The following is a 25,953-nucleotide window of genomic DNA, read 5'->3' as shown; positions in this document are numbered from 1 at the left end:
GCAGGCACAGGCAGTGAAATCTTTTAGAACCAAATAATCCCAAGGAATAAGGAAGGGAGGACTGCGGGGAGTCGGGCAGGGGGCCTGCTGCTGCCCTGATGTCAGGTGTTTTTGCCACTGCGGCTGCTTGTTGGCTCCTCACACTCCCCTGGCTCTGCTCCCTAACCAAGGTGTGGCCTTGTCCTGCGCAGGCATGCCTGTGGTCCTGTCGCAAGAGGTGGAGTCCGTTCTTGTGGGTGCTGCTATTCTGGGTGCCTGTGCCTCAGGGGATTTCGCTTCTGTACAGGTATGTGAAGACCAGGGGGTGGGCTGTGGCTCCTCCCCTGTCTGAGGCCATCCTTCCTCTTGACAGCAGCTCGCATTTTACAAAATACACACAGGATATAATTAAGAAATGATAGGTTCCAGCCAGGGAAAGCACAAACACTTCTAGCCTCAGACATATTTATTGCAGTTTTCATTTGACTTGGCCTTAGTTCGTGTTGGTTGTTCTGTTTTTCAGTTGTTTTTTTTCTTTCTTCTTTAATATACCTTTTAAATTATTCCTTTTAAATTTCCCCTTGACCACTTTTCTTTGAGCACATGAAACAGGTAAGGCTCAAAACTTCAGTGTTTCATGTGTATTTCAGATTTTTATTTGCTTATGTCAACCTCACCATTTTCCAAATACCTTGAAGGCCTCTATCAACAAGAGACACAAATGAAACTGTCAGTATTAAATAAAAAAGGAATTAAAAGGGAAAATAAGGAACAAAGATATAGGAAGAAGGAAACAATTTGGTGGCTGTGATTAAACACATAATTTGGCTCTGAGCTTCCTGGCAGGCAAGACAAAAAAGAACACATGATAAATTGCATAATTCTTACTTTCAAAAAGAGGAAACATACTAGTTTCTGGTGAGAGGGAAAACTTTTCCTCCCACCAAATTGCGAAAGACTTTGCACACATGGGGCTTTGTGGAGAGGTTTTGAGTGCTAAAATAATACAAGGTAAACAATGAATGTGGTATGGAAGCTAAGAGCATACAGGCTCTGGCATTAGACCACCTGGGTTCAAATCCTAGCTTGATTACCTACCAGCTCTTGTGACCTAAACAGTCTTCTCTGTACTTCCACTCCTTTATCTGTAATAGTAATTGACAGCACATCGTGAGTTCTTTCTGTGTGTCAAGAATGCTCATTTAGTCCCTGCAACAGCTCTATTATCCCCATTTTATAGTTGAGGAACCTGAGGCATAAAGAAGTTAAGTAACTTGGCCTAAATGAAACAGCTAGTAAATGCCAGAATCAAGAAGTCTGGCTCGCACTTCTTAACTGGAAAGTTCAAGAGATATTTGTTCAGCAAAGCAGCAGAGTGTCCAGATGACTTGCCCATGGTCTCAAGCTTAGGACTACAAGCCAGGTAGCTAGTAGCTCAGTAATTAGAGCTTTGTTTATTGTGAACCTCTTATGTTCCAGACACTATGCTAGGTGCTTTTTGTATAATCTTCCTAATACCTATAACAATGTTTCATGAGCCACAGAGATTGGGCAATAGAGATCCAAAACTTAAGGGTACACTGTTGGGAACAGACAGATGTAAAAGTGTGATGCTGTTTGTACTGCATTTTGGAAAATGTGGTACACTACACACTATCCAAGCCTCTGAAACTAATGACTGTGAAATCTCCCTCACAAGGAATTAAATCCACTCATGAATTCTTGTGGGTTCTGAGTGAGTCTTTAAACAAAGATGGTATAGTTCAATTCTCGACTTTTTCTGGATAGTCTCATCCTTTCTCAAAAATAGCACATGGAGATATTTGTTGTTGAAATATCAATGAATTGTCAATTATTATTTTAGTGTATCAGCTGACGGGGATGTTCTCACAATTAAATATCTTGCCCTTCCTGCAGCAAATTATAATAGTTAAAACAGGGGGATGCTTTCTAAGGTTCTGCAGAGGTTACCCTGTGTTGTGAACTGAATATTTGTATTCCTGCAAAATTTGCCCTGACCCTCAATGTGATGGTATATGGAGGTGGGTCTTTGGGAGCTAATTAGGGTTAGATGAAATCATGAGGGCAGGAGCCTAGTCTGATGGGTTATGATGGTCTGATGGGCCCTTATACAAAGACACCAGAGAGCTTGCTTGTTCTCTCTGCCATGTGAGGACACAGCAAGAAGTCCATTTCTATAGGCCAAAAGAGGGCTCCCACGAGACCCTGACATTGCTGGCACCCTGATCTCAGACTTTGAGCCTCCAGAACTGTGGGAACATAGATTTCTGTTGTTTACCCAGTCTATGGCATTTTGTTATAGTAGCCTGAGATAAGACACCTCATTTAATCTTGACAGTCATCCTGCTTGCAGGATGCATGTTTTTATCCTTCTGTGATAGGAAGCCAAGCTTCAGAGATGTTTTAAGTAATTTGTCCAAGGCTACACAGAAAGGGCAGAAGCAGAATTGAAATGAAGGTCTCTCTGGGTCTATATCTTATCCTGTCATTCTTTTTCTAATTTGTTCGATTTGTTTTCTTTAAAAATATTTTCTGGCTTCTTAAGTGTTCAGTGGTGTATTTTCTGAAAAGAAATGCCATAGGTCACAAATCAGGAGATAGTCTGTAGCTCAAACAGAGAATAGCCTGTCAAGATGAGGCTGCTATACTAGATACATCATACCATGACTCATGGCTTCATTGATATCTTATTCAAAACTGGGATCTCCAGCTCCAAAGGAATTCCACTCACATCTTCCCCTAATGGGAAACTGAGCTTAATTCCACACTGACATCTTGACTACATGAGATTTGCTGTTAGTCTTCTGGAACAGAATCTAAGATACAGTAGATCAGATTTGGAACTGATGACTTGAGTAGCAGCTGCAAGGCTCACAGCATTGTAAAGACAAGCTCATGTCTCCTATTCAACCCAAGGATGTGTGTGCCTGTCCTGATCGTTTTCAGGAGACACAATCTAGTAAAGGGAGCCCCCAGCTGAGAGAGTCCTGAGGTCTTATCTGTCATCACTTACCTGACAGACTCCCCATAGTCTGGAGCTCTGTGCTTGCTTTACTGTCCTCAGACGATGTCACTTTTTCTCTCTGGGTGCTTGTTTTATTTGTCTGTTTTATGTATTTTTTTTAATGTTTAAATAAGAATTGCCACCCATATGGGACTATCGAGATAAAGAGCCTTTGAAAGTTCCAGTGACCTCTCAGGTGTAATCAATATCATTAGAATGATAAAATGTTTGGAACTGCTTTGGAAATGAAAATGCATGTAGACTTGACGTCATTTGCTCCCCTCCAAAGAAGAGGGGCCAACCTTTGTGCCCCAGGTCTGAGGACCAGCTCCAGATTCTGGCAAGGTGAGGCAAAATTGAATTGCTTTCTTTCTGTGATTCATATTTTCAACCTGAACTTCAACACAGTCTTTTCTTTGAACTTCAGAGACCCTGGCTTGGTTTGCAAGGTACCTGCCTTTCCCTCCTTAAGAAAGTTGAGCAATTCCTGCCAGCACCTCAACTATTCCAGCAAGTCAGATGTTTTATCTTCTCATGGACCACACATCTGGTGGTTAGATGGAGGATTTCACTTCTTATCTAGATGGGCCAGTTTTGGTAGACTCAGCCGGAGTCACCTCCTTCAGATGCTGGGAAGGCTGGGAAGAATCCAGAGGACCCAGACAGTAGAGGTAGGAAAAACTTTTATGTGCTTGAGGAGACAGGGTTTTCATAGGCCCCTGAATGGATGATTTTCAGCCAGGGGTAGAGTCCTATACCTTTCTTGGGTGATACCAATGGATCCACAGCTGTAGATTTTACTTGTAGCTTTTGTAGACTCTGTGTATCTCAATTCTGGGAGAATTTTATCAGGGGAAGGGAGACTGGATGGAATTTTCTGGTGGGCCCTTAATGAAAGATTGGCCAACAACAAGATCTATTGATATTGCAAATTTTGAAACATGCTGACAATTCCTAGCTTCCTTCTTTTGTTCTTTTATCCATTCAGATTCTCCTTCTCTTAGTTTGTCTCTGTCTCTCTTCCCTTGTCCTTTCCTGCTCTCTCTCTCCCTTTAGACATCTAAAGTCTTCTTACTATTTCTTTGTCAAATTCGGATCTCACAAAGGATACTGACATAGCCATTCGTTCATTCTAAAGAATACAATGACTAATACTATCTTAAAGAGTTGTCCCTCTTTAGAAAGGGTGTTTTCCTTTTAGTAGTTTTCAAAACTGTGTCTTTACTAAAGAGTACAGTCTCCTTGTGGACAAGTATTCTTGAAGGCAAATCATGATCAGCTTTATATCTGCGGTTTAATGAAAAATATGGAATCAAGCCACAGATATGCTGCTCTCACAGTAAAAGTTTAGCTATTGAATAGGTGAGAGGGGACACAAAGAAGGCAGTTCACTTCCCCTCCCTTTACTCTTAGGAATGTGGAATCCCTGTAGTCTTGACCTCTGTGACCTTTCTACTTGATCCCTCCCCCATCATCAGTAGAGTACAAAATGATCCTCTATAATTCTGAATATCTTGGAAAACAAATAATTAGAAGCTGAGAGTGTTCCATAACACTTCTCTAGGCTCCCAGGTCCTGGAAAATCAATAAACTGGAAAAAAACTAAGTTTATGAAATATCACTATGCTTACACTTTCTAAGCACAGACAGTTAAAAGATTCTAAGAAATACAAGGACAAATAAATAAAACAAGAAGCAGTTTCAAGTCGTTGTGAGAGAAAACTCAATCAAACGGCAAAGAGACAGCAACATGAAATGGCTCTCCACTTTCTGTTTCCTTCAGGCCCCCTGCAGATGTCATTAGCTTTCTGTAATTTCTTATCTTCAGGGGCAGTTTTTATTCAAGTCTATTTAGACAAAACAAGCTTTAATTCCAGCGGTGCTATTTGTCTTGAACCACCACCCCCCACCCTTGAAAAAAAGGAGCGGAAGAAGCATCTGAAGCAAAAATCAGTAAAAGGAGACGGTGACAAGAGATCAAAATGCATTCAGCAGTCATTTTAAGGGGAGTACGAGTGTAAAGAAAATAAGCCCTTGGAATCAGCCAATTAATCACAGACCTTCCTTCCTCCCACTGTGTGAGTGTTGCCACCCCTGTAAACCACTGACTCCATGCACTCCCACCATCAACTTTCCCTGTCACGTTCCAGACAGACTCCTGTGTCTTCAAGACCAATACATGTAAGTGGCCAGTTGAGAGCTGTGATTACTCACCCTTTCTGTAATGTGTGCCCACAAGATAAACCATCCATGCTGACCGCAGTGGTCTACCCTTGAGGTCATTCCTTGCAAACATCCTCATTGCTTAGCTGAAACCTCTACTTCTGTTCTTTTTCATGAAATTCACTTCATTTAGGGCCAGTTATACTCATCACCTGTTATGCATTTCAGAGCCTATGATTTTTGTATATAACATGTCTCCCATTCTATTTTATTTTGTAAGAGTCAACTTTCTGTGATTTTTTTTTTTAGCTCTATTTGGCTTTCTGTCACGATAAATAACAGTTTTGCTATTTGCAAAATAAAGCTGATTATCATTATTTTAGTTTCCAGAGGTTAGGAAAAACTGAAATACTGTAGATGTTCGGAAGTATGAAACCATCCCATTTCTTGGTGCATTCAATTTAGTTTACTTGCATTTTTTTCTTTGTCTGGAATACTAACATTTCATGTTCATTGGGGACAAAAATAAGAAAATTTAATTAAGATGAATGAAAATATGAAAACATTGATCTTGTTATCCTAAAATAACCTATTTTAAATTATTTACTTATTAACTATTTAATATTATGGTTTCTATTCTCTTAGTCTTTTTGTACATATTTTAAAATCATTTTATACTTTTAAATTACAAAACGTATTATACAATGCATAAAGTTTTATCTTTTTAGACCTTTTTCCTATACTCAAAAATATGTAGTAAACTTCTTTATTTATCATTTTTGTAGGCTGCATAATTTTCTACCTAATAGAATATATTATAGCTTATTTCACCAGTCCTCCAGACTTGAATATTTAGGTTTTCTCCATTGTTTTAAAGAATGCTGCAACTGACATCTCTGTTACTAAATGTTTGCACACATCCTAAATTATCTCTATAAAATAAAATTAGAGGCATATAATTGTTCAGGCAAAAAGTGTGCCCAGCATTTAGGGTTCTGATACATAGTAATAATTTATACTCCCATCAGTAGTGTCTGAAAACTCAGAGTTTACATTTCTTGTATATAAGGAATCTCTTGCCATGGATTTTAGTTCCATTTTAGTTCTATTTAGCTTTCATCCCCAGGCCTCTTATAATCCTACTTATTTCACATATGGTCCTGATATTATCAGCTTTTTTTTTTAGTAGCCTTTTGCCCTTTGCTGCTTAAGCATGTGTTTCTGGATGAGATTCTGATTCCTAATTAAATAGATTCAGATTACTGATTGAATTTTCTGAGTATCCTGTCCCATATGTCAATGTCCCTCAGAAAAGTCAACAGAAAACTTTGGAATGGTATAATAATTAATAATTGAAAGAAGAATTCAATTAAGAGTATGAAGTTGGCCCTAACATTCATTATTCTTATTGCCACACGTGGTTAACAATACATTCTTTTTTTTTTTTAAGAGTTTTTTCGACCCCTCCAGAAAAAAAAAAAAAAATAGAATAAAAGAAAAATAGATCAGGTTCTGATTAATTATAAAACCTCTGGTTCCAATCCAGTTGGCAGAATGATACCATGGGTATAAAAGTCAAAACATTAGCTGAAAATTGTAATTTTTTAGGAAATTATTTCAATATAAGATACACATCATTTGACTCTCTTGTTCCTTACAGAGTGATCCAAGAACAGGACCTGTTACTTTCCATCCATTGTCAATCATAGACCCCTTGAAGCAACCCAGTGGTTGGTAGCAGCAATCTTTGTGCAGATGAGGACTCTGAAGCTCAGAAATGTTGTATAACTTGATTAATACAAAGCCCACGCTCTTTGTATTCCATCAGACCATATCCTATAGATACATATACATTGCTAGGGAAGTACACTATGGCAACTGAGACACCTCTCACAAGGTGGTATGGTTTATAAAAAATAGCATTACGTATTTGTCATCATTGCTTGGTTGAGTATCCAACACAGAAATAAAAATAAGCAGGGTTCCCTCTTTGGTATGGAAATATTCTAATTCATTTCCCCAGAGAATGACCATACTCACCAGTATTATTTTGCTCTACTTATTTGCTTTTAATCATAATATATGCCTGTTTACTTTTTGTAGCTATAAAAAGGTAGATAAAAGAAGCACTTTAGGTAGATATAAAAAGCACTTTAATTAAGAACATGAATTAAAAGATACTTCAATAATGAAGTACAATAGATTAAGGAATACTTTAATAGATTAAAATAACTTGAATTAAAAGATACGTAAATGCTGTTGTTATTAACACAAAGGTTTAGGCTAACAAAACGCATTTTCCCAAATATCTCTCTCAACTCCCCCCACAATTTTTATTCAGGAATGTAAGAATTGGGCTTTTATAAAAGCAACCAAGGGCTAAACATCTACTAAGTTCTTAGAAACTTTGAAGGATTACGGAACTCTCTTTCTATAATAAGGTTTACCTGTTTGACTTGATTTTGTTCAAGATGGCATTTCATACTGGTGTTAACCTAAACACAAATGTGTAAGATTTATCTCATAGAAAGACGTGCCTGTAAGTAATTAATTCCTCACTCTAATTACTATTTATGCCTTTACTTTTTATTGTAAGCATTCTTGTTGGAATAAACTAGAAATAGGTTTTTTTTCTTTACACTAAAATAACTCATGAATAGCAATGAAATCCATGCTGTATAATATTCAAATGAGAGATCAGGAAAGACAAGGCTTTTAGTTAAATCAGTAATATTCTGTGATGGGGAAAATTGCCTTGAAAAATACACACACACACACACACACACACACACACACATACATACTACTAGAAAAAGTTTGAGGTTTGATTCAGAGTGTGGAAGGTACAGTGTCTTAAAAGAGTTTCAGTTGCAGCATTTAGGCAGATGATCAAGAATATGCAGAAGAAAACAAAAGAAATCATAATTATAGTTTCCTAACAGAGGTATTTGATCCTCTGCAGTGAACCATAAAAAACTAGCATGGGATCAGAATCTTGAATAGCATGTATTTAATTGTATGCATTTCAAAGAAATTTGAACATTTTAAAAAGTTATACCATATTAAAAATTGTATATAAAGACATTTTCTATAATATAATAATTTTACAAATGAGGAAACAGGGTTAGAGAGAGTAAGTGAGTTACCAAAGCCAATGGCTAGAAAGTGAGAGAGGCAGAATCCAAGTACTAGCCTGGGATTCCCAAACCAAGGACTGTTCAGCTCAGCCACAAGTGGAAATGGATTCTTATGGGGCTAAGTGATTACCATTATTTTAAAAACTAGTATCAGAAATAGATGACAAGAATTTAAATGTATATCAAAATATCCCTTTGGTAAATGTTAGTGTCCTCACAGGTAAACAGAGGGCACCTTCAAATTAGAGTAATTTGAGAGGGTTTAAAAGAGGGACTGTTTACAAAATTGCAGTCATAGAGACATAGAGAAATCACAGGGAGAATGTGACCCTAGGGTCTGTAACAGCTGGGCCTGTAGAGGTGAGGGAAAAGTGCAGCTACTGGATGCCCAGAACAGAGGGCTGTGTGGAGACTGCACAGTGACCCTGAAAGAAAAGGGCTGCACTGTTAACCCTATTCTCCCTCGCTCTAATCTCCTGCCTGCCTCACCATTGGCTGGAATCAGAATCAGAGAGCAAGGGAACCTGTTGATGTATTCTGTAGAAGGCCACATCTCTAAGCTCAGAGGAGGGTGGGAAGGGATCTTCAGAAGCACTTGGAGACATTCAACTGAGTCACCCAGCCTGGACTATTCAGAGCGGTCTGCAGACTAGAGGGCAGTCTCTAAAAGGTTTGTTCAGATTTGCTATGAAACAAGGAACTTGCATCAGAATGTAAATCAATTATGTCACCAAGTGTACTGTTTAGTTCAGCTGTCATTTTATTCATAGCAAGATGTTCTCAATGAAGGAATCGGTGTGCTGGCTTACATCCTGGGGCAAACTCCTTTTACCACAGATGGGCCCTTTGAATAGCACTAAACTAGATTCCTTGCTCTGTAGGTAATGATAAAAACGCTGGAATCCCTTTCCTTGTTTTGATTTTCCTACCTTAACTTCTGCTAAAGAGAAGAAAACGAGTATTTGTCTGTACCTATCCTGAGCCTGGTACTGTGCTAAGGTACTTTAGATGACATTTAATTCTTGCAAGTTAGATTATTCACTTCATCTTTACAGACAAGAAACAGGGCCAGAAAGTTTAAGTAATGTGCCTGTGGACTAGCAAGTGAGACAGCCAGCACTCAAATTCAGATCTTACTCCAAAGTCCATGCCCCTCACTGTTTGTAGGCTATCCCAGGACTGTGCTTAAAATTATCTGACATTAACACCAAGAAATAAAGCAGCGTTGTTGGGGGATTGCCTTATATGGAGACCTATGACTATGTTCTGTATACATATGCTATTCATGATTCCTGGGAATAGATACAACCCAGCTCCCCCCAAATCAGATAGCACTGTTTGTGAATACGATGTTACTCCATGTTACAAGGCCTTGTCCAGCCCAGCCAGCCAGGTCAGAGATGAATTCAGTTTGTTTCTAAGTGGCTGTTGTCTGTTGCCATCTCTTTTTAAACCTGGGAGGTCAGGAAGAAGATAGGGAGAAAGAATTCATGAGAGGGATGCATTTCCTTAGAAATGTTATTAATTGGCTGGGCAAAACAAGAGAAGGAAATAAAATAGCTGCTCCTTACTAAGTAAAGGCATCTTCTTCCCTTATCTCATTAAAAATTAAAAGCACTCTTGGTTTAAGTAGGGCAAATTAGTAATTAAGTGCTGTATAATGAACTTGTATAAACAGAATATTGAAGGGGAAGCCAAATTAATCACTCTGCTGGCTTGTTTTTGCCCCCATTAATGCACCTTTTACTCAGGTCCTTCCTGTGATACCAGGATGCATTTTCTGCTCTCCTCCGCTGCTGGAGATTGGGTGGGCTGTGATAGTTGGGCTGACAGATGACAGTGGACTAGATCTGGAAAAGTCGTGTGTAGGGGCCTCGATGGCCGTTTCATTTTTTAAGCCAAGGCTCATCAGCACAAGCCTACCTGTGACAGGAACAGCCTTAGACAGTAGCAGGGCAAGGAAGAATTAGACACAATGTCGGTACCCAAGGAATTCCCAGTCTACTGGTGGCGGGAGGTTGGGCACAGATGGATACAGTTATGAAAAAGTCTAAGGTGTAATGGCAAAGACTATTTCCTTGGACTCAAATCTTGGCTCAGCCACTTACCTTGGGTGAGTTACTTAGTTTCTCTGTGTCTCAGAGGCCTCACCTATGAAAGATTCCATTGCAATTACTCTGCAATGGAATGATGGAGCATTTGAGGAGTGACTTCCACTGTCTTAAGAGGGCTGGGAAAGTCTTCCAGAGGAGGCAACCTTTGGCTGGTGACGGAGCTAGAACTCAGGGCACCGTGGGACCCCCAGGCCTATGCTCCTCATCTTTGCAGCGTAGTGCCTCCTCTGAAAGCGGAAGAAGGAGCTTGGGCCTCAACCCAGGACAAATCTCTCTCCATTTCAGCTCAACATAGTAAATATTAGTAATAACATCTGGATCCTCAGTCTCGTGATATGTTAGCAACTACCTGCCAAGTATGTGGGGTGAGGAGTAGAAAGAGTAAGTGAGCTGAGTCCATCACAGGCTGGGTAAGAGGAAATCAAATGGAGCAGCAGAAAGTAGCCCTCTAAGTCACCTTGCTGAACCTCACGGTGATGGCATCTCCTCAGCTTGCTAGCTGTGTGAACACACCTGGCTGGGCAAGCTACTTAATTTCTCTGATCTCAGTTCCATATTAACTGACCCCATTGAGTTTCTGCAAAGATTCCGTGAGTGAAAGCACATTTAGCACAATGCCTATTCAGCAGAAGAGTATTATTATCAGTCCGTGTGTTCATTTGATCTTCACCACAACCCTATGAGGTAGGTGGCATCATTGTGCCACTCTATTAAGCAAGAAATTGAGGCACCAAGCTATTGAAAAGCTCGCCTAAGGTCATCTAGATGGTTAGTGGCAGAACGATGGTTTAAACTCAAGTGGTCTGGCTCCAGCCCTGCCCTCTGCGTATCCCCCACAGCCCTGTGCTTTGGAGGGCACTTATAGCTAGGTTTGCATGTCACATGCTAGAAATAGGGTAGATGCTTCTCAAGGATGTCCGGACCTCTCTCTCACTACTGAAGAAGAAGTTATTTCCTTCTGCTTGAGGGAATGGTGGCGCAGAGCCTACAGCTGTGGTGACCCTTTGACAGGTGGGGCAGGTAGAGCAGGCACAAGTGACTCACCAGGGAGCATTAGCCCTAGGATGCAGTAGGAATGCAGCTGCTGCACTGATCTTGGCAGTTTTGATTAGTGAACAGAACAATTTATTTGTCATTCATACTCTGCTTCCATAAAGGATTTAAGAAAGCTTACAATAAGTGACTAAATAGTTACTGGAATAAAACTCACAAGTTAGAAATGATGTAAAAAGAGGAAAATACACATATATATACATATAAACATGGGAAGATACCAGCAAAGGACAAGGTGATTTGATTCTGTATCAGGCAGGAGAAAAGTACTAGAAAAGTATTAGTACTAATATTTGTATTCAAAGTACTGCCAAAGAATGTTGAAAATCAGATTGTTTTAATTCTGGATTGGTGAGTGCCACACCAAATATCTATGGGACAGATCTGGCTTATCTATGGGTCTCTGATCTGGACTAGGCAGTTATTATTTTTTTTTTTAAATGAGGTCTCGCTCTATTGCCCAGGCTGGAGCGCAGTGACATAATCATGGCTCACTGCAGCCTCAAACACCTGTTCAAGCAATCCCCTAGGGGGTTACTTTGACTGAACTTCAGGCAACCAAGGCAAAACTGGGAAAAGTATCAAGTCATATGGAGTCAAAGAATTATACCAATTCTTTGAAAGAGACCACGTTTTTCCTTATACCAAATTCTAAAATCATTATTTCTTTAAAAATGAACTTAGAAATCCTTCCATGGAACTCTTATAGAAGAAGGCAGAATTCATTATATACCACCTTGCTGAGAGCCCAGATCATAACATTGAAACCTGACTTCGGGTCTAGGATAGGCTGGGTTTATAGCTTTTTGGAGATGTCACTTGACTCAGGGATAGAACCAAGAATACCCAGTTTGGTAGATAGATAGCATGTCCCTTCACCTTTTTCCATGAATATTCCTTCCCTTGGCCAGCTTTGCAAACAAAGCTGTGTTACTGACCTAGGAGTGTCTCATAGTACCTCAGTACTAAAGCTTTTTACAAGCCTGGCATCAGAGAAGTGCTAAAATGAAGCACCCATCAATCGAGAAGGGCAACAGATGTTGAAGCATATCAAATATCAGTAAACAGCAAGCCCACAGAGACTGCTGAACTTGGCATCCTCATAGCAAAAATACCCTGTTGCCTTTAAGAGAGAACGCTGTGGACTTTTGTAAACCACATTAAGTGATGTATTTTTTTCTCCATTTGGACAGTTGCTACCCTATGAAATATTTTCCCTGAAAGATGGTCTGCTATCCTCTATCATTTTCTTTAATCTCTACTTTTTTAAGGGCAAACTTAATGCTCACAGAGTGTTCTAGGCTCTCAGCCCTGGAAATATAGGTCTCCAGAAATTGAGAGGAGTTTCATGTTCAGCTTATCTAGTACCCTCTCTTTTACTATTAGCAGTATGATTCATATTATAAGTAATACATCGGGCTGTATTTCAATCCTGTAGCTGTGCACTAGATTCGTCCCTTTACCTCTCTAAGCCTGCTTATTTGTATAGAAATAAGACTATTAAGAACACATACCTCATGCAATTGTTGTGAAAATTAAATGAGATGATATGTAAAAAGTATTTGGCACAGTTACTAGTATGAATAAACTCTCAATGAGAGGTATACAAAATTATAGCAATATTTATGATGATAACTATCATTACTATTAGCTGACTATAAATCACATGCTGTATTAATGCTTTACATATATTACTGAAAGGTGGCTGGGCTGGTCCTTTGCCTGTTTGCTCTCAGAGAGTGCTCCTTCCCCTGCTCTGCTGTGTGTTACACTTCCTAGGCTCCCTTGCACCTGGCCTCTGAGCAGGCTTGGCCAGTGGGAGGTAATGGTGGGAGAATGACTGATGTGCAGGCAGAAGTCAGGTCATTTCTCCCCTTCACTACAGCAGCAGCTGCATTTTCTGTCTGATTCCAGCTCCCAGCCTCTCTCAGGTCCCAGTTCTGGCCACTCAGCTTTTCTTTGGTTCCCGTTCTATACTGACATTCCCTGTTCCTGGCTCTGGTCACACCATTGCCTCCTGTCATCCCTTGATTCCTAAGACGGGTAGCATCTGTCTGCTGTCGGTAACCTCTGTGTGGCTTCAACAACCTGTTGGGCTTCTAGGTCTCTTCTGTCACTAATGAAACTAATTTCTTTCTTTTTTTTTTTTGAGACACAGCCTCGCTCTGTCTCCCAGGCTGGAGTGCAGTGGCACGATCTCGGCTCACTGCAAGCTCTGCCTCCTGGGTTCACGCCATTCTCCTGCCTCAGCCTCCCGAGTAGCTGGGACTACAGGTACCCACCACCACACCTGGCTAATTTTTTTTTTTTTTTTAAGTAGTGATGGTGTTTCACCATGTTAGCCAGGATGGTCTCGATCTCCTGACCTCATGATCCACCCACCTCGGCCTCCCAAAGTGCTGGGATTACAGGCGTGAGCCACCACGTCTGGCTGAAACTAATTTCTTATATTTAATTCCTCCTGTTCAAAGACCTAGAGTAGATCTTTGGGCTACCTAGCTAGCTTGACTGGTAGTCCAGCTACCTGACTGGACTCTGACTGATATCATTGCTTTTAACTACTAAAAGAAAAGGTAGTCCTTACAGAGAATTCACTTCTCCTCCTCTCCCTGTTGGAATGAGCCAAGCCAACTGGAGAAGGGATGGCTGGTTATCATGGAGAGAAGTTCACTTGGACTAAAGCTCAAAAGACAATAAATTAACCTAAGTATCTTTGATGAATACTGCCTATACACCCAGCTGAGTTTGGCATTGAGGCCAGGAGCCTCAGGTAGCTTACCCCCTCTCTGAGGAGACAAGATTCAAGTACAAGTCATAGCCAAGCACACTACAAGATAGTGTCTAGTCAGAAGGAATAGGAACTCCTCTTTCTTGAGCCAGAGCCCTGGACCATTCACTATTCTAGGTAAGTAACTATAATAGATATGTGATTATTCTCACATGCCAAATGAGGAAATGGAGGCTCAGAGAGGGCAAGTGATTTACCCAAAGTCACACTGCTATTAAGTAGTGGTCTTAGCAACTTAAGTCTGTATGTCCTAGAACCTGTTTATGGGACTCATATCTGTTCCTCAAAGTTTTCTAATCTTTTTGTCAGTTTCAAAGCAGATAGTAAGAAAACTACATACATAATTCATATTGCCCTGGTCTTGTAGAAATGACCTTACAGAAACAATATTCAACCTTATTCACCTAATTCTCAGAACACGTTTATGTGGAAAGTTTATTGTGTTCATTTTTTACAGATGACAAAGCAGAATCAAAAAAGTAAAGGAATTTACCCAAGTTCATACCGAACGTTCATATTCAACCTGGAATTTGAATGCAGGTTTTTCTCTCCCCAAGCATATGCTCTTTCCACTTGGGGACGTCCAAGATCTGGACCATATGTAGTATAGGACCAAGTGTTTTTTAGAATTTTTTTTTTTTTTTGAGACGGAGTCTCACTCTGTCGCCTAGGCTGGAGTGCAGTGGCGCAATCTTGGCTCACTGCAACCTCCACCTCCCTGGTTCAAGTGACTCTCCTACCTCAGCCTCCCAAGTAGCTGGGATTACAGGCACCTGCCACCACCCCTGGCTGATTTTTGTATTTTTAGTAGAGACAGGATTTCACCATATTGGCCAGGCTGGTCTCGAACTCCTGACCTCAGGTGATCTGCCCGCCTCGGCCTCCCAAAGTGCTGGGATGATAGGCGTGAGCCACCTCGTCTGGCCTAGACATTTTTTTAAAAGTTTGGGGAGCAAGGCCAGGTTCCCTATCTTCCAGGAACAGACAGTTGGGTTAGAGAAGTATATATAAAGTGACCTGAAACCAGAGAGTGCCGTTGCATAATCTACTCTCTGGTAGTGACTACCAGCAGGAAAGAGTAGCCTGGCTTTGTGTAAGAAATGGGGCTTGAAATGGGCTGGAGTGGAAACATTAATTTAGGACAGGCAGAGAAGCAGCAGGAAGAGGGATTTTTAGATAAAGGTGCTGGTGAGAGCAAAGGAATAGATGCAGACAGAACGGAGATCAACGTTAACTCCTGGGAAGGGTCCCAGTTCAGGAGTAGTGAAAAAGAAAGTTGGATAGATAGGACCACAGTTGATTACAGGTAGGGGTTGTTAACCACAAACAGACCAATTAGGAATTTGATCAGCAGTCTTGGGAGTACTTTTTGCTCAGTATTCCCTTATCCTTCAACTGTCTTTTAAAAAAATGTTGCAAGCTGATAGTCTCACTTTAAAAAAAAAAATTAAGTCCTTCTTAGATAATACTGCTTTCTGCTTAAGAAAAATAGCTTTTACATTAGTTCAGCCTGTGAGTAATAATAAAAGTTTATTACTTATCTCTCACAGTTTTGAAGAGTCTCTAAAATAGAAGGGAATACTCTTTAAATGCCCCTAAAATGCTATCCTCTTTCACTACAGTTCATTTGTGTATAGGGTGTTATAAAATCACACATTTGAGAATTTCAGGATGGAGAAAGCACCTTCTGAAGCAATGTCATTGAGAGATGGGGAGCAAGCCACTTTCTACCAGCTCAAAATCTACTCCCTCCTCCCTCCCCTGCCCCTCCCTGACACCTGGGCCTAGAGGAGCCTGTGTGTTGGATAGAGTTGATGGCAGTGAAATTCCTACCAAGTTGGCCCTTTCAGTTTCACCTGTCAGTGTCTCTGATGAAGAGGGATCTTGACAAACCAGACTGGTTTGGATAATTGGACTACAGCAGTTGTCTTCATCTCAGTAAACTGACTAACCACTACAGAGGCTGGAGGAGAAATTTATAGAAAATCCTAAAATGGAAATTGAAGCAAGTGTTTCAATGACTAGGAAACAACAGGCTTTAGTGAGGTTCCAGCACATTATAGTATGGTGGGGTGCTGGGACTCCTGTCTTCAAGGGGCCCCTAAAAGTGATAGAGGGGATTCATTTAGTATGCGCCAGCTGCCATTTAAGCACTTTGTGGTTATTGGCTCACTTAGTCCTCACAACGGTCCCATGAGATCCTGATATTAGTTGTACTTTGCACACAAGGAACCTGACTCACCAAGAGGCCATGTGGTTTCCTAAGCTTACATAGCTGGTAAAAGGTGAAGCTCAGATACAAACCCAGATTTTTTGACTCTGTGGTCTGTTCACTGTAAATACTGAAACCCATCTCTATAAAGCTCCTTTGGGAAACTCATCTTGGTGAGGCCCACCTCTACACGGCCCTACCCCCATGTGCCCATCTCTTGCACCGCCCTTAGATGTTGCCATGTTTGCTGATCTCACTCAAGTGCGAGCTTCCATGTAAGGGTCCAAGTCTTACTCATCCTTAGCCAGTAGTCAGTGTTGGATACATGTATGCTGTACCAGACTGGAGGTGAAGTTTTTACAGAGACTTTGTAATCTCCCTGAAGCTGGCTGAGAAGGCAGCCACCTGTGACTAGTTACGCAGAAACCCAGCCACTTAAAGCAGTGGCACTGCTGGGGATGGACTTAGATTTAAAGTCGCTAGCAGGTAAAATCTGACCTGTGTCTCCAGAAACAACTTTACTTGTGCACATTAGCTGTGACTGTAAACTGCTGCTTAACGGTTCTCACTTGCTCTAATTTTTCAAAGATTGACTCCCCAGTCATTAGAGTCTGTTCTGTTGCTAGTAACTCAGTGTATGATCTGGAACAAGAGGTCTACCTCTTTGGGCCACAGTTTCCTCATCTTTAAACTGAAAGAATCAGATTCTGGTTTTCAAAAATGTAAAGCAGTGGAACCTTTGGGAGGCCAATATAGAAAACAGAAGGTGATCTGGCTTATCCATCACACCCTCTTTCCCCACTGCCTGGCAGCCTTGGAGGGTCTTTGCTGAACATAAGCACTGGACTAGATCTTTCCAAAGGAAATAACTGAAAATATTATAATGTTTAATAATGATAATAATTCAATAATAAAGTAACTTCAAAATAGCCTAGCCTACCTTGAGAAAAGCAGGTTGGAGGGCCCTCACCATGGGATCACTGTGACTGTCTGTGTTACTGTCAAACATTGTGTGTTCCAGGCAGGGAGGGGTGTCAGCTCAGCCTGATAATGTACAGTGGATTGGGGAAGCTAAAGCCTCTGGGCCTCATTCTCCTTGGCTGAAAACAGACTGCGTGTCATGGCACTGGTGAATTAGAAATTCTATCCAGCCACTCTTGGAGATTGATTTTCCGTCTGGGGATCTGACCTCTTGCTTCACTAGCAGAGGGGATCAGACTGTTCTGGGAGGAGTCAACGAGCTGGCCCTCAGAAAAGCCTTCTCTTTCTTTTTTGTTCTTTTTTTTTTCTTTTTTTTTTTTAACTGTATGTTTCAAAGGGAAAGTCTGATTACTTTGGGGACTTAACACTACCAGTTTGAATTCTTCTTGGTACTTAGAGCCTTAAGATATCCATACACCCCCACATCCGTCCTTTGTGCTAGAAGATTACTGAAGATTTAATTCCATTTATGTCATTGGATTTGTAAAAAACCCCTTTTGGATTCAAAGATGAAGGCCTCACTTACTTTATTTTTGTCATTTTCACAGACCCCTTATGTAAATGCCTCAAGAGTAAGAATCTTGCTCAAGTGATTTTTGTATCTCCAATGGCTAACAAGGAGCCTGACATAGAGTAGCTGCTTGGTAAATATGTGTTCATTCATTCAACAAATACCCCCAAGGTACAATGATAAGAAAAATAACTATAGTCCTAATACTGATCACCTCTGCAGTTGACTGGAAGAGACAGTTAAAAAGATAAGTACAAATAAATGTATCTTGGGTTAAGTGCTATAAAGGAAAAGAACAGGTTCAATGGAAGGAAAAATTAGAATTGTTGATACATGAATGGAAGTAAATGACCCGGACTTCCAACTCTAAATCTCTGTCTCATTTCACCTCTTTGTAAATAATCATTGCTATTATGTTAAATATCACAACTACTGTCATTTCTTGTTTACCCACTACATTCTAAGCTTGGTGCTGACATCTTTGTATTTATTATATAAAATTCTCAAAATTACCCTGCCAGTTAGGCTTTCTTATCACTTATTCCAAATGCAAAAATAAGGTCCAGGGAAGATAATTATGTAACTTGTTCATGATCGGAGAGCTAATAAGTGTCAGAGATGAATTGAACCAAAGTTGGTCTGACAAAGCCTCTGTTTTAAGCAAAAGGGAAAAAAAAATTCTCATTAACTCCAAGGATTATCATCAGGAGTCCAACAGGGTTCCCAATTTGGGAACTACTATATCATTATCATATGGCAAATGGTCCACTGTGTTAGATGAGAGGACAAAAAAAAAAAGTGGGGGGAGAAACTTTGCTGTAGAGTGGGAGGGAAAAAGAGGAAGATAGTCTTCTTGCATGGGCCGTCTTATCAGCCTAGCAATAATAAACTATCACCATAGCAACAGGAAGTCTAATTGATGGCAGATGTTGAGCCACTTTAAAAGCCACGCCAACTGAATGCCAAGCTGATGCTGTAAACCTCTCTCCTCTGCCGCAGCTAGACTAATCATGCTATGGTCATATTGGAGAGACCCATCTTTCAAGGGTGGAACAAACTCTGGACTTGGCATCAGAAGACTTGAGTCTGAGCCTCACATCTGCCCGTGCTGAGCTCTGTTGCCTTGAGCAAGTCAGTTCATCAAAAGTAGAAGATAGTTATCATTAATTTTATCATCATTATTACTACCAGTAGTAGGAGGAACTCTCTGAAATTCAATTTCACAATCTAAAAGATAGATAATATTTGTGTAAGCATCGTCAGAAGGTTTAAATGGAATAAAAGATGTGGAAGTGCTTAGTAAACTATAAAGTAATTCACAAATATAAAATATTAACACCAAGAGACAGCTTGACGTGCTAGAAAGAGTTTGCATTGGAATCAGACAGATATGGCTGCATACAGACTGCTTCATCTGAACGCATCACTTACATGCTCAGCCTCAGTTTTCTATCAGTAAAATTTCTTAGTGTAAATCTGTAAAATGTTCTACCCATCTTACAAACTTGTGGCTTAATTAACCTCTCTACACTTCAGTTACTCCTCTGTAAAATGGAGGTGGCACTGGCACCTCCCTCATAAGGTCGTTGTGATGATTAAGTAAGTTAATACAGGAAGAACATTTAGAACAGTGCCTGGCACAGGCAGTGTGTCATACATATTAATAGTGGTAATGGTAGTGGTGGTGGAGAAGAAGAAGAGGAAGGAGAAGAAGAGGAAGGAAGAGCAATTGAAATCATATACGTGCATAGAACTGTGAAAGCTGGTGGTAATGGTGGTAGTGGTGGAGAAGGAGAAGAGGAAGGAGAAGAAGAGGAAGGAAGAGGAGGAGGAAGAGCAGTTGAAGTCATATACGTGCACAGAACTGGGAAAGCTGGCCAGGCTCGGTGGCTCACACCTGTAATCCCAGCACTTTGGGAGGCCGAGGCCAGTGAATCCCTTGAGCCTAGGAGTTTGAGACCAGCCTGGGCAACATGGTGAAAACCTGTCACTACAAAAAATACAAAAATTAGCTGGATGTGGTGGTGTATGCCTATAGTCTCAGCTACTTGGGAGGCTGAGGTGGGAGGATTGCTTGAACCTGGGAGGCAGAAGTTGCAGTGAGCCAATGTTATGCCACTGCACTCCAGCCTGGGCAACAGAGTGAGACCCTGTCTCAAAAAAAATAAATGGCCGGGCGCGGTGGCTCACGCCTGTAATCCCAGCACTTTGGGAGGCTGAGGTGGGCGGATCACAAGGTCAGGAGATCGAGACCATGGTGAAACCCCGTCTGTACTAAAAATACAAAAAGTTAGCTGGGCACAGTGGCGGGCGCCTGTAGTCCCAGCTACTTGGGAGGCTGAGGCAGGAGAATGGCGTGAACCCGGGAGGAGGAGCTCGCAGTGAGCTGAGATCGCGCCACTGCACTCCAGCCTGGGCGACAAAGCAAGACTCCGTCTTAAATAAATAAATAAACAAATAAATAAATAAATAAAATACTGAAAGCTCCATGTGATACAAGTGAGGACCTCCATAGTCAATGTCAAAATACTTTTGGTCAGTTCGTGGACTGGTTCACATGTCTTATCAGTTTTCTCAAAGTTTCCATTGTCTACATAGCCTTTTTTGTCATGCCCAGTATGCATGCCTGCTCTGATCCTTGCCTATGAAGTTTTCAATGGGAAAGGGACAACCAGGACAAAGAATTGGTAGAAACCATGAGAAATATTTTCTCAGAGACCAAGGTCTCCACAGGCCAGGATTTCTCGAGTCGTCTTTGATATATTAAAAAGTATTTCTGGAAAAAATTAGTTTGAAAACTGCTATGATGTTCAAGATAACTAGGTGTCTTTTTTTTTTTTTTTTAAGAGATGGGGTCTCACTGTGTTGCCCAGGCTGGACTCTAATTCTGTGCCCAAGAAATCCTCTCTCCTCAGTTTTCCAGGTAGCTGGGACTATGGATGCACTTCACAGTACCCAGCTCTAACTAGGCGTCTTCGTAGCAAGGCATCTGTTAAGACTTTAAAATGTAAACATGCATTGTGAATCTCCCAGGTTGGATAGGCATAGAGAGTATGGTGTTTCCCAAATTTACTTGATCGAAGAATTAGTTTTTCATGGAGCATCTTACTTTGCTAAAGTTTCAAGTACCAAAATTGGGAAATGTTGATGTAAGCCCATAGCCAAGACAATCAAGCATTAAGCATAGTACCACAAAACAGGTTTGAAAACTCCTACTAATCCTTCCATCAATTCATGTATCTATTAAACAAGTTAAAAGAGTTCTATATGTGGCAGTGACTATGTGCTAGATGGTGGAGAAACAATGACAAGCAAGACTAGTATATTCTCTACCCTCTCAGAGTTCTGGTGGGCCTACTGGGGAGAGGGAAAAGTTGCCCACTAATTTTATTGCAATGACAAGTGAAAAGATGGAGAGGACAGGTGCCATGACACCGGGAGCAGAGGCTTCTTACCTAACCTGGTGGGTCAAGGTGAGTTTCCCGGGGAAAATAACTTCTAAGTGGAGACCCAAAGGAGGAGTTACAGCTGTAGGACACATAGGAGCTTGCAACACACTCGCCCACGCATTCCATGTTGTATCCTCATGACAACCTTTCTTGGTAGATGCAATGAGAGTGGTAAAAGTTACTAAGTGGTCATTACGACCTAATGAGTTCCTACTCAATGAGTCAGGCACTGTGCTAGGCATCTTACAAATTTATTGTATATAATCTTGACGGCAATGAGCAGTATCGTCAGTTTACAAATGAGAAGTTGAGGCTCATGGGAGATAAGTGGTTTCCCAACGCTGTACATGTAGTTAGTACAAAACCAGGACTTTCAGATCTGCCAGATTCCAAAGCCCATTACACTGTGGTCAACCAGTGCTGGGCCTGGACCGTGGCTGGTCCATAACAGGGTTTTTACTAGTCAGAAATACGGAAGAGTAAGCAGAATGTCATGAGTTCTTCCTTAAGCTAATTTTTTTCTTCTTAAATGACTTATATTATCCTGAGATGTCCCCCTCCCAACCATTTGATGTAGAAAGTCCTGTGGGTTTTTTTTAATATATATTACTTGTCAGAGAAAACTTTGAGCTTCTTCTTAGCAAAATAAAAACTTTCTAACCATATGTCAGTCTCCCAAGTCATTTTGGAAGTGTTGCCATCTATGAAATCTAAAAATCATGGAAGTTCTGTGTATGCAACTTTCTAGAACATATTCCTTCTAAAAGTGAGAGAAATATGAACCAGCACATTGCTGTGAGTTCTGCTGGTTCAAAATTGGATGAGTTGCTGAATTCCATGGGCACCAGCAGCCAAAAATGGAGATAAAATAAGATCAAGTGTCATCTTCCAAAATGTACAGACACACCACCAGTGACATTCAGGCATTCTACATCCTGGTTTATAGACACCCTTTTTCTAAGTTTTAATAGATACTAGAAAAGTACCTAGCATTAAACCTGGGTTTTCATGAACATTTTTCCCTAGAAAATTTTAAAAAGAAAGAAAAGTTTTTTTCCCAGGATTTAAAGAAATATTTTATGACTAATCAATACTATAGGTAGTACTTGGGAAAAGAAAATAATTGTGAAGGTAGGACCTGAATTACTAAAATGTGTGAAATAGTACGATAATATATATAAAAGTGCCTCATGCATAAAAGGCCCCAGTAAATGCTTTCTTCCTTCCTGATTCACATGGTGAGCAAGTGGCGGGGGCCCAGGACTAAACCTCATAGCATCAGACTCCCAGTCCAGTGCTCCTTCCAAGATGCCTTTCAATTGTTTTCTTTCTGTCTACCTACCTCACACTGTGTCCTTCATCTCTCTGTCTAGCTCCCAGGAAAAGTGCAGCAAGTGCAGGTATTTCTGAAATGACGAGTGGCTCCCAAAAAGGATCTGATGAGTGTTAATAGTAAGCAATGTGTACCTAAGAGTGTAGACACTATTAGCATTTGGAAAAATAGGAATCTGAACTGAGAACTGGAAGGGCCCTTAGAGATCATCCCACACAAACCCTCTTTTTACAGATGAGGAAGTTGAGACCCAGAAACGGGAAGTGCTTTGTGCATGGCCAGAGAGCTCGTTGCTGATCAAACCAGGACGAGCATCCATATGAAACACGCAAATGTAAAATTACATGAAAAAAAAAAACCCTTTACCTCCAGATATGCTGCTTTCCAGAAAAGTGGCGAGGAAATACCACAAAAATACCTTTACTTCAAAAACTTTGAAAATGTTGAAGGTCATGCTTCATATTGTGCCAGGCAAGAGAACATTGTACATAATTGTAAATCACCATTGGAGGAGGTGGTCCTGGTTGTATTCTTTTGTTTGTTTGTTTGTAATACACATAACATAAAATTTATCATCTTAACCATTTTTAAGTGTACAGTTTGGTGGTATTAAGTTCATTCACATTATTGTGCAACCATCACCACCATGCATCTCCGGAACTCTTTTCATCTTGCAAAACTGAAACTTTACCCGTTAAACAATAACTCTGCATTGCCCCCTCCCCCAACCCCTAGCAACCACCATTCTACTTTCTGTCTCTGTGAATTTAACTACTCTCTAGATACCTCATATAAGTGGAATCATACAGCATTTGTCTTTTGTTGACTGGCTAATTGCATTTAGCATAATGTTCTTGAGGTTTATCCATGCTGTAGCACGTATCAGAATTTCCTTCCTTCTTGGTTGTATTCTTAATGCAACATAGCTTGTTCTCTGTGGTCTGCTGATTATAACCATCGTCGCTGTGAAGACTTCGGCGTGCTTAACATTTTTGTGACTTCTTTCCAGTGGGGGAAATAGATAGCTCAGTTGTGGATGATAGCAGCAATGGGAAGCAGTATTTGAGAAGAAATCAGACTCTCTTCTTCCAGTCTTTTGCAAGTAGGTGACACAAGAGGTAAACAGAATTGCATGCTGTGCCCCTCCACGTCACCCCCTATTTTCTTTGTTTCTTCTGCCCAAGGCTTCAGTCAGTCACAGAGAAGCAATGAGAGTTGAAGATTTTAAAAGTGGGTTTTCAAATAAGACAAGCTTGGGTTCCAGTTCTACCTCTGAAACTTACTAAATATGTGATCTTGGGTAACGTGATTAAACTCTCTGAGCCTCAGTTCTGTAATCTGTACATAGAGATAATAACACTTTTATCAAAAAAGCATGCCTTTTTTTTCCTTCTGATTGATGAGATGCTTTCTGTATTTTTTCTGGATTTAAACATAGTTTCCAAAGTTAAAATATTAATAGTACTTTTCCCTGTCCCATTGGGTTGTTTAGAAATGTAATGTGATATATGACATGTTGGCCTCTCTGAGATGTCTTGTTCCAGCCCAAAGATTATTAGGGAACCTCATGTCATTTGAAAGAAGAGAAATCTAATTTATTGATAAGGTTCTGCATGTCATATGTATCATTTTTTTCTCATCAAAAGCACTGAGTAGAACTCTATTATGGTACTTGGTCCTTTACTTCATAATTTTCTATCTTCCCAGCTAGTCAGAACCATGCCCACCCTGCAGTTCCCACCCCTTATGATTATGGTTATAATCAGCTAGGTACTTGGTCAGTACCTAGCATTATGCCCAGAAAAACTGCAGATGCTTCTTCACACTCCCCTCCAACCCCCACACCCCCATTACCAAAGTGTTTCTATAATGCTCTGGGAATCAGCATCTCAATTCCCCCATGGCCTCATGGTTAAACATACCATTCATTCGACCTCTCAACTGTGACAAAGAAGGAAGCCTGGGTGTAGAAACTGATTTCAGCTCCCCTCTGAAGTTGGGCATCTCTCTTTGCTGACCACTTGGGAATTTTTTTTTTCTTGCTTCTGACCCACCTCTCCCCTTTCTTTTGATAAACAGGACAGCTGTCCCCAAAGGGATGAATCCATTACCTTTCACCAGAGTTGAGTTCGTTTTCCATTTCATGTTTCTGTTTAAAGAGAAAGCCCTTTAAAAGCGCAGCGCATACATTGAGCGCGTGTACTTAATTTTTAATATGTGTGTGCCCACAGCCAAGAGAACAGAGAACATTAAATAATAATGAAACTGAATTGTACATGTCGTATGTTTTATGTGGCACTGATTCCTAAATATGCTTCTAGCAGCCAGGTATTATTTAATACATCCCCATTAATCAAGCTGCCAAATCTAAATGAAAACCATGTTTAAATATGTTTAATAAGATTATAGCTTTTGGTTGAATATCAAACTAACATAGCTACATTTTTCCTTCCAGCCAGCTCTCATTTACTGTCTTACATTTTTACTCTGAAAGCTTTTGTACTATCAAACCAATCTTGATTATAAAACAAATTATACCACAAACTTTTAGTATCGTGAGCTTCAGCTAAGTCCCTCAGTGTAAATGTTAGGAGAAAGAACAGTTCTGAGATTTTTTTTCTGGCTAAAAAAATGATATTTTTCTTCTTCTTGGGGTGAGCCTTTGAGTTTAAAAGGAAATTAAAAATTCTATTAGAGATACTAAATTGTTTGTAGCTTCTGTATTAAATGATGTCTGCCTTTTGCATAGTTATTGAAAGTGTTTCATATTAAATGTACTTTTTCTTTTTGACGGTTCAGGCTTCTGTTAGTTTTGCAATAGTGACACCTAGGGGCTATAGAGAACATTGCATGGGCTGCTAAAATCTCAAAAACAATCCCTCTGCTCTTTTGACATGGATAGAAAAAGTATTTGTGGGTCATTGGGGCTGATGGAGAAAGAAGGCACATGGTACCCTGGGCGAGGTAGGTTTCCAGTTCTATTTACCAGGCTTCCAATATGCAAACAAAAAAAGGAGGGAAATAAAAAGAGGTTTTTGTAAAAATAAAGAACTAGCTGAACTTGGAGTAACATACAGTATTCTAGCAGATTTTTAAAGTTATTAATAAAACAACATCGTATTTATTAACATGTTTAATTCTTGTTCTTATTTGCAACAGTTTGCCTGCTGTTCTTGCCTTTGTAACAGGCATGTCCCGCGTTGATTGC

General features: G+C 40.4%; 1 protein-coding gene across 14 annotated transcripts in view; it reads left to right on the top strand.

Moving 5' to 3' along the window:
* FGGY (FGGY carbohydrate kinase domain containing) overlaps positions 1-25,953 on the top strand; it is a 460,818-nt gene that overhangs the window by 371,965 nt on the left and 62,900 nt on the right. For 8 of the 14 annotated variants that reach the window (XR_008671153.2, XR_008671144.2, XR_008671185.2 and 5 more), the window contains 2 exons: positions 192-286; positions 3,432-3,675. The exons of 1 other annotated variant lie outside the window; for it this stretch is intronic. Coding sequence is in view for 4 of the 13 variants with exons in the window: in XM_055360768.2 (XP_055216743.2) it covers positions 192-286 (95 nt within the window). In the remaining 9 variants the exon portion in view is untranslated. Of the gene's footprint in view, positions 1-191; positions 287-3,431; positions 3,676-6,827; positions 11,372-25,953 lie in introns of those variants that run through there. 5 more of the 14 variants (XM_055360768.2, XM_063698225.1, XM_031002860.3 and 2 more) reach the window with 2 other exon arrangements.

This window comes from Gorilla gorilla, chromosome 1, assembly GCF_029281585.2.
Source record: "Gorilla gorilla gorilla isolate KB3781 chromosome 1, NHGRI_mGorGor1-v2.1_pri, whole genome shotgun sequence".
Classification (NCBI taxonomy): Eukaryota; Metazoa; Chordata; class Mammalia; order Primates; family Hominidae; genus Gorilla; species Gorilla gorilla.
The sequence above is the reverse complement of the archived record's forward strand: the minus strand, read 5'-3'. Positions and strand labels throughout refer to the sequence as shown.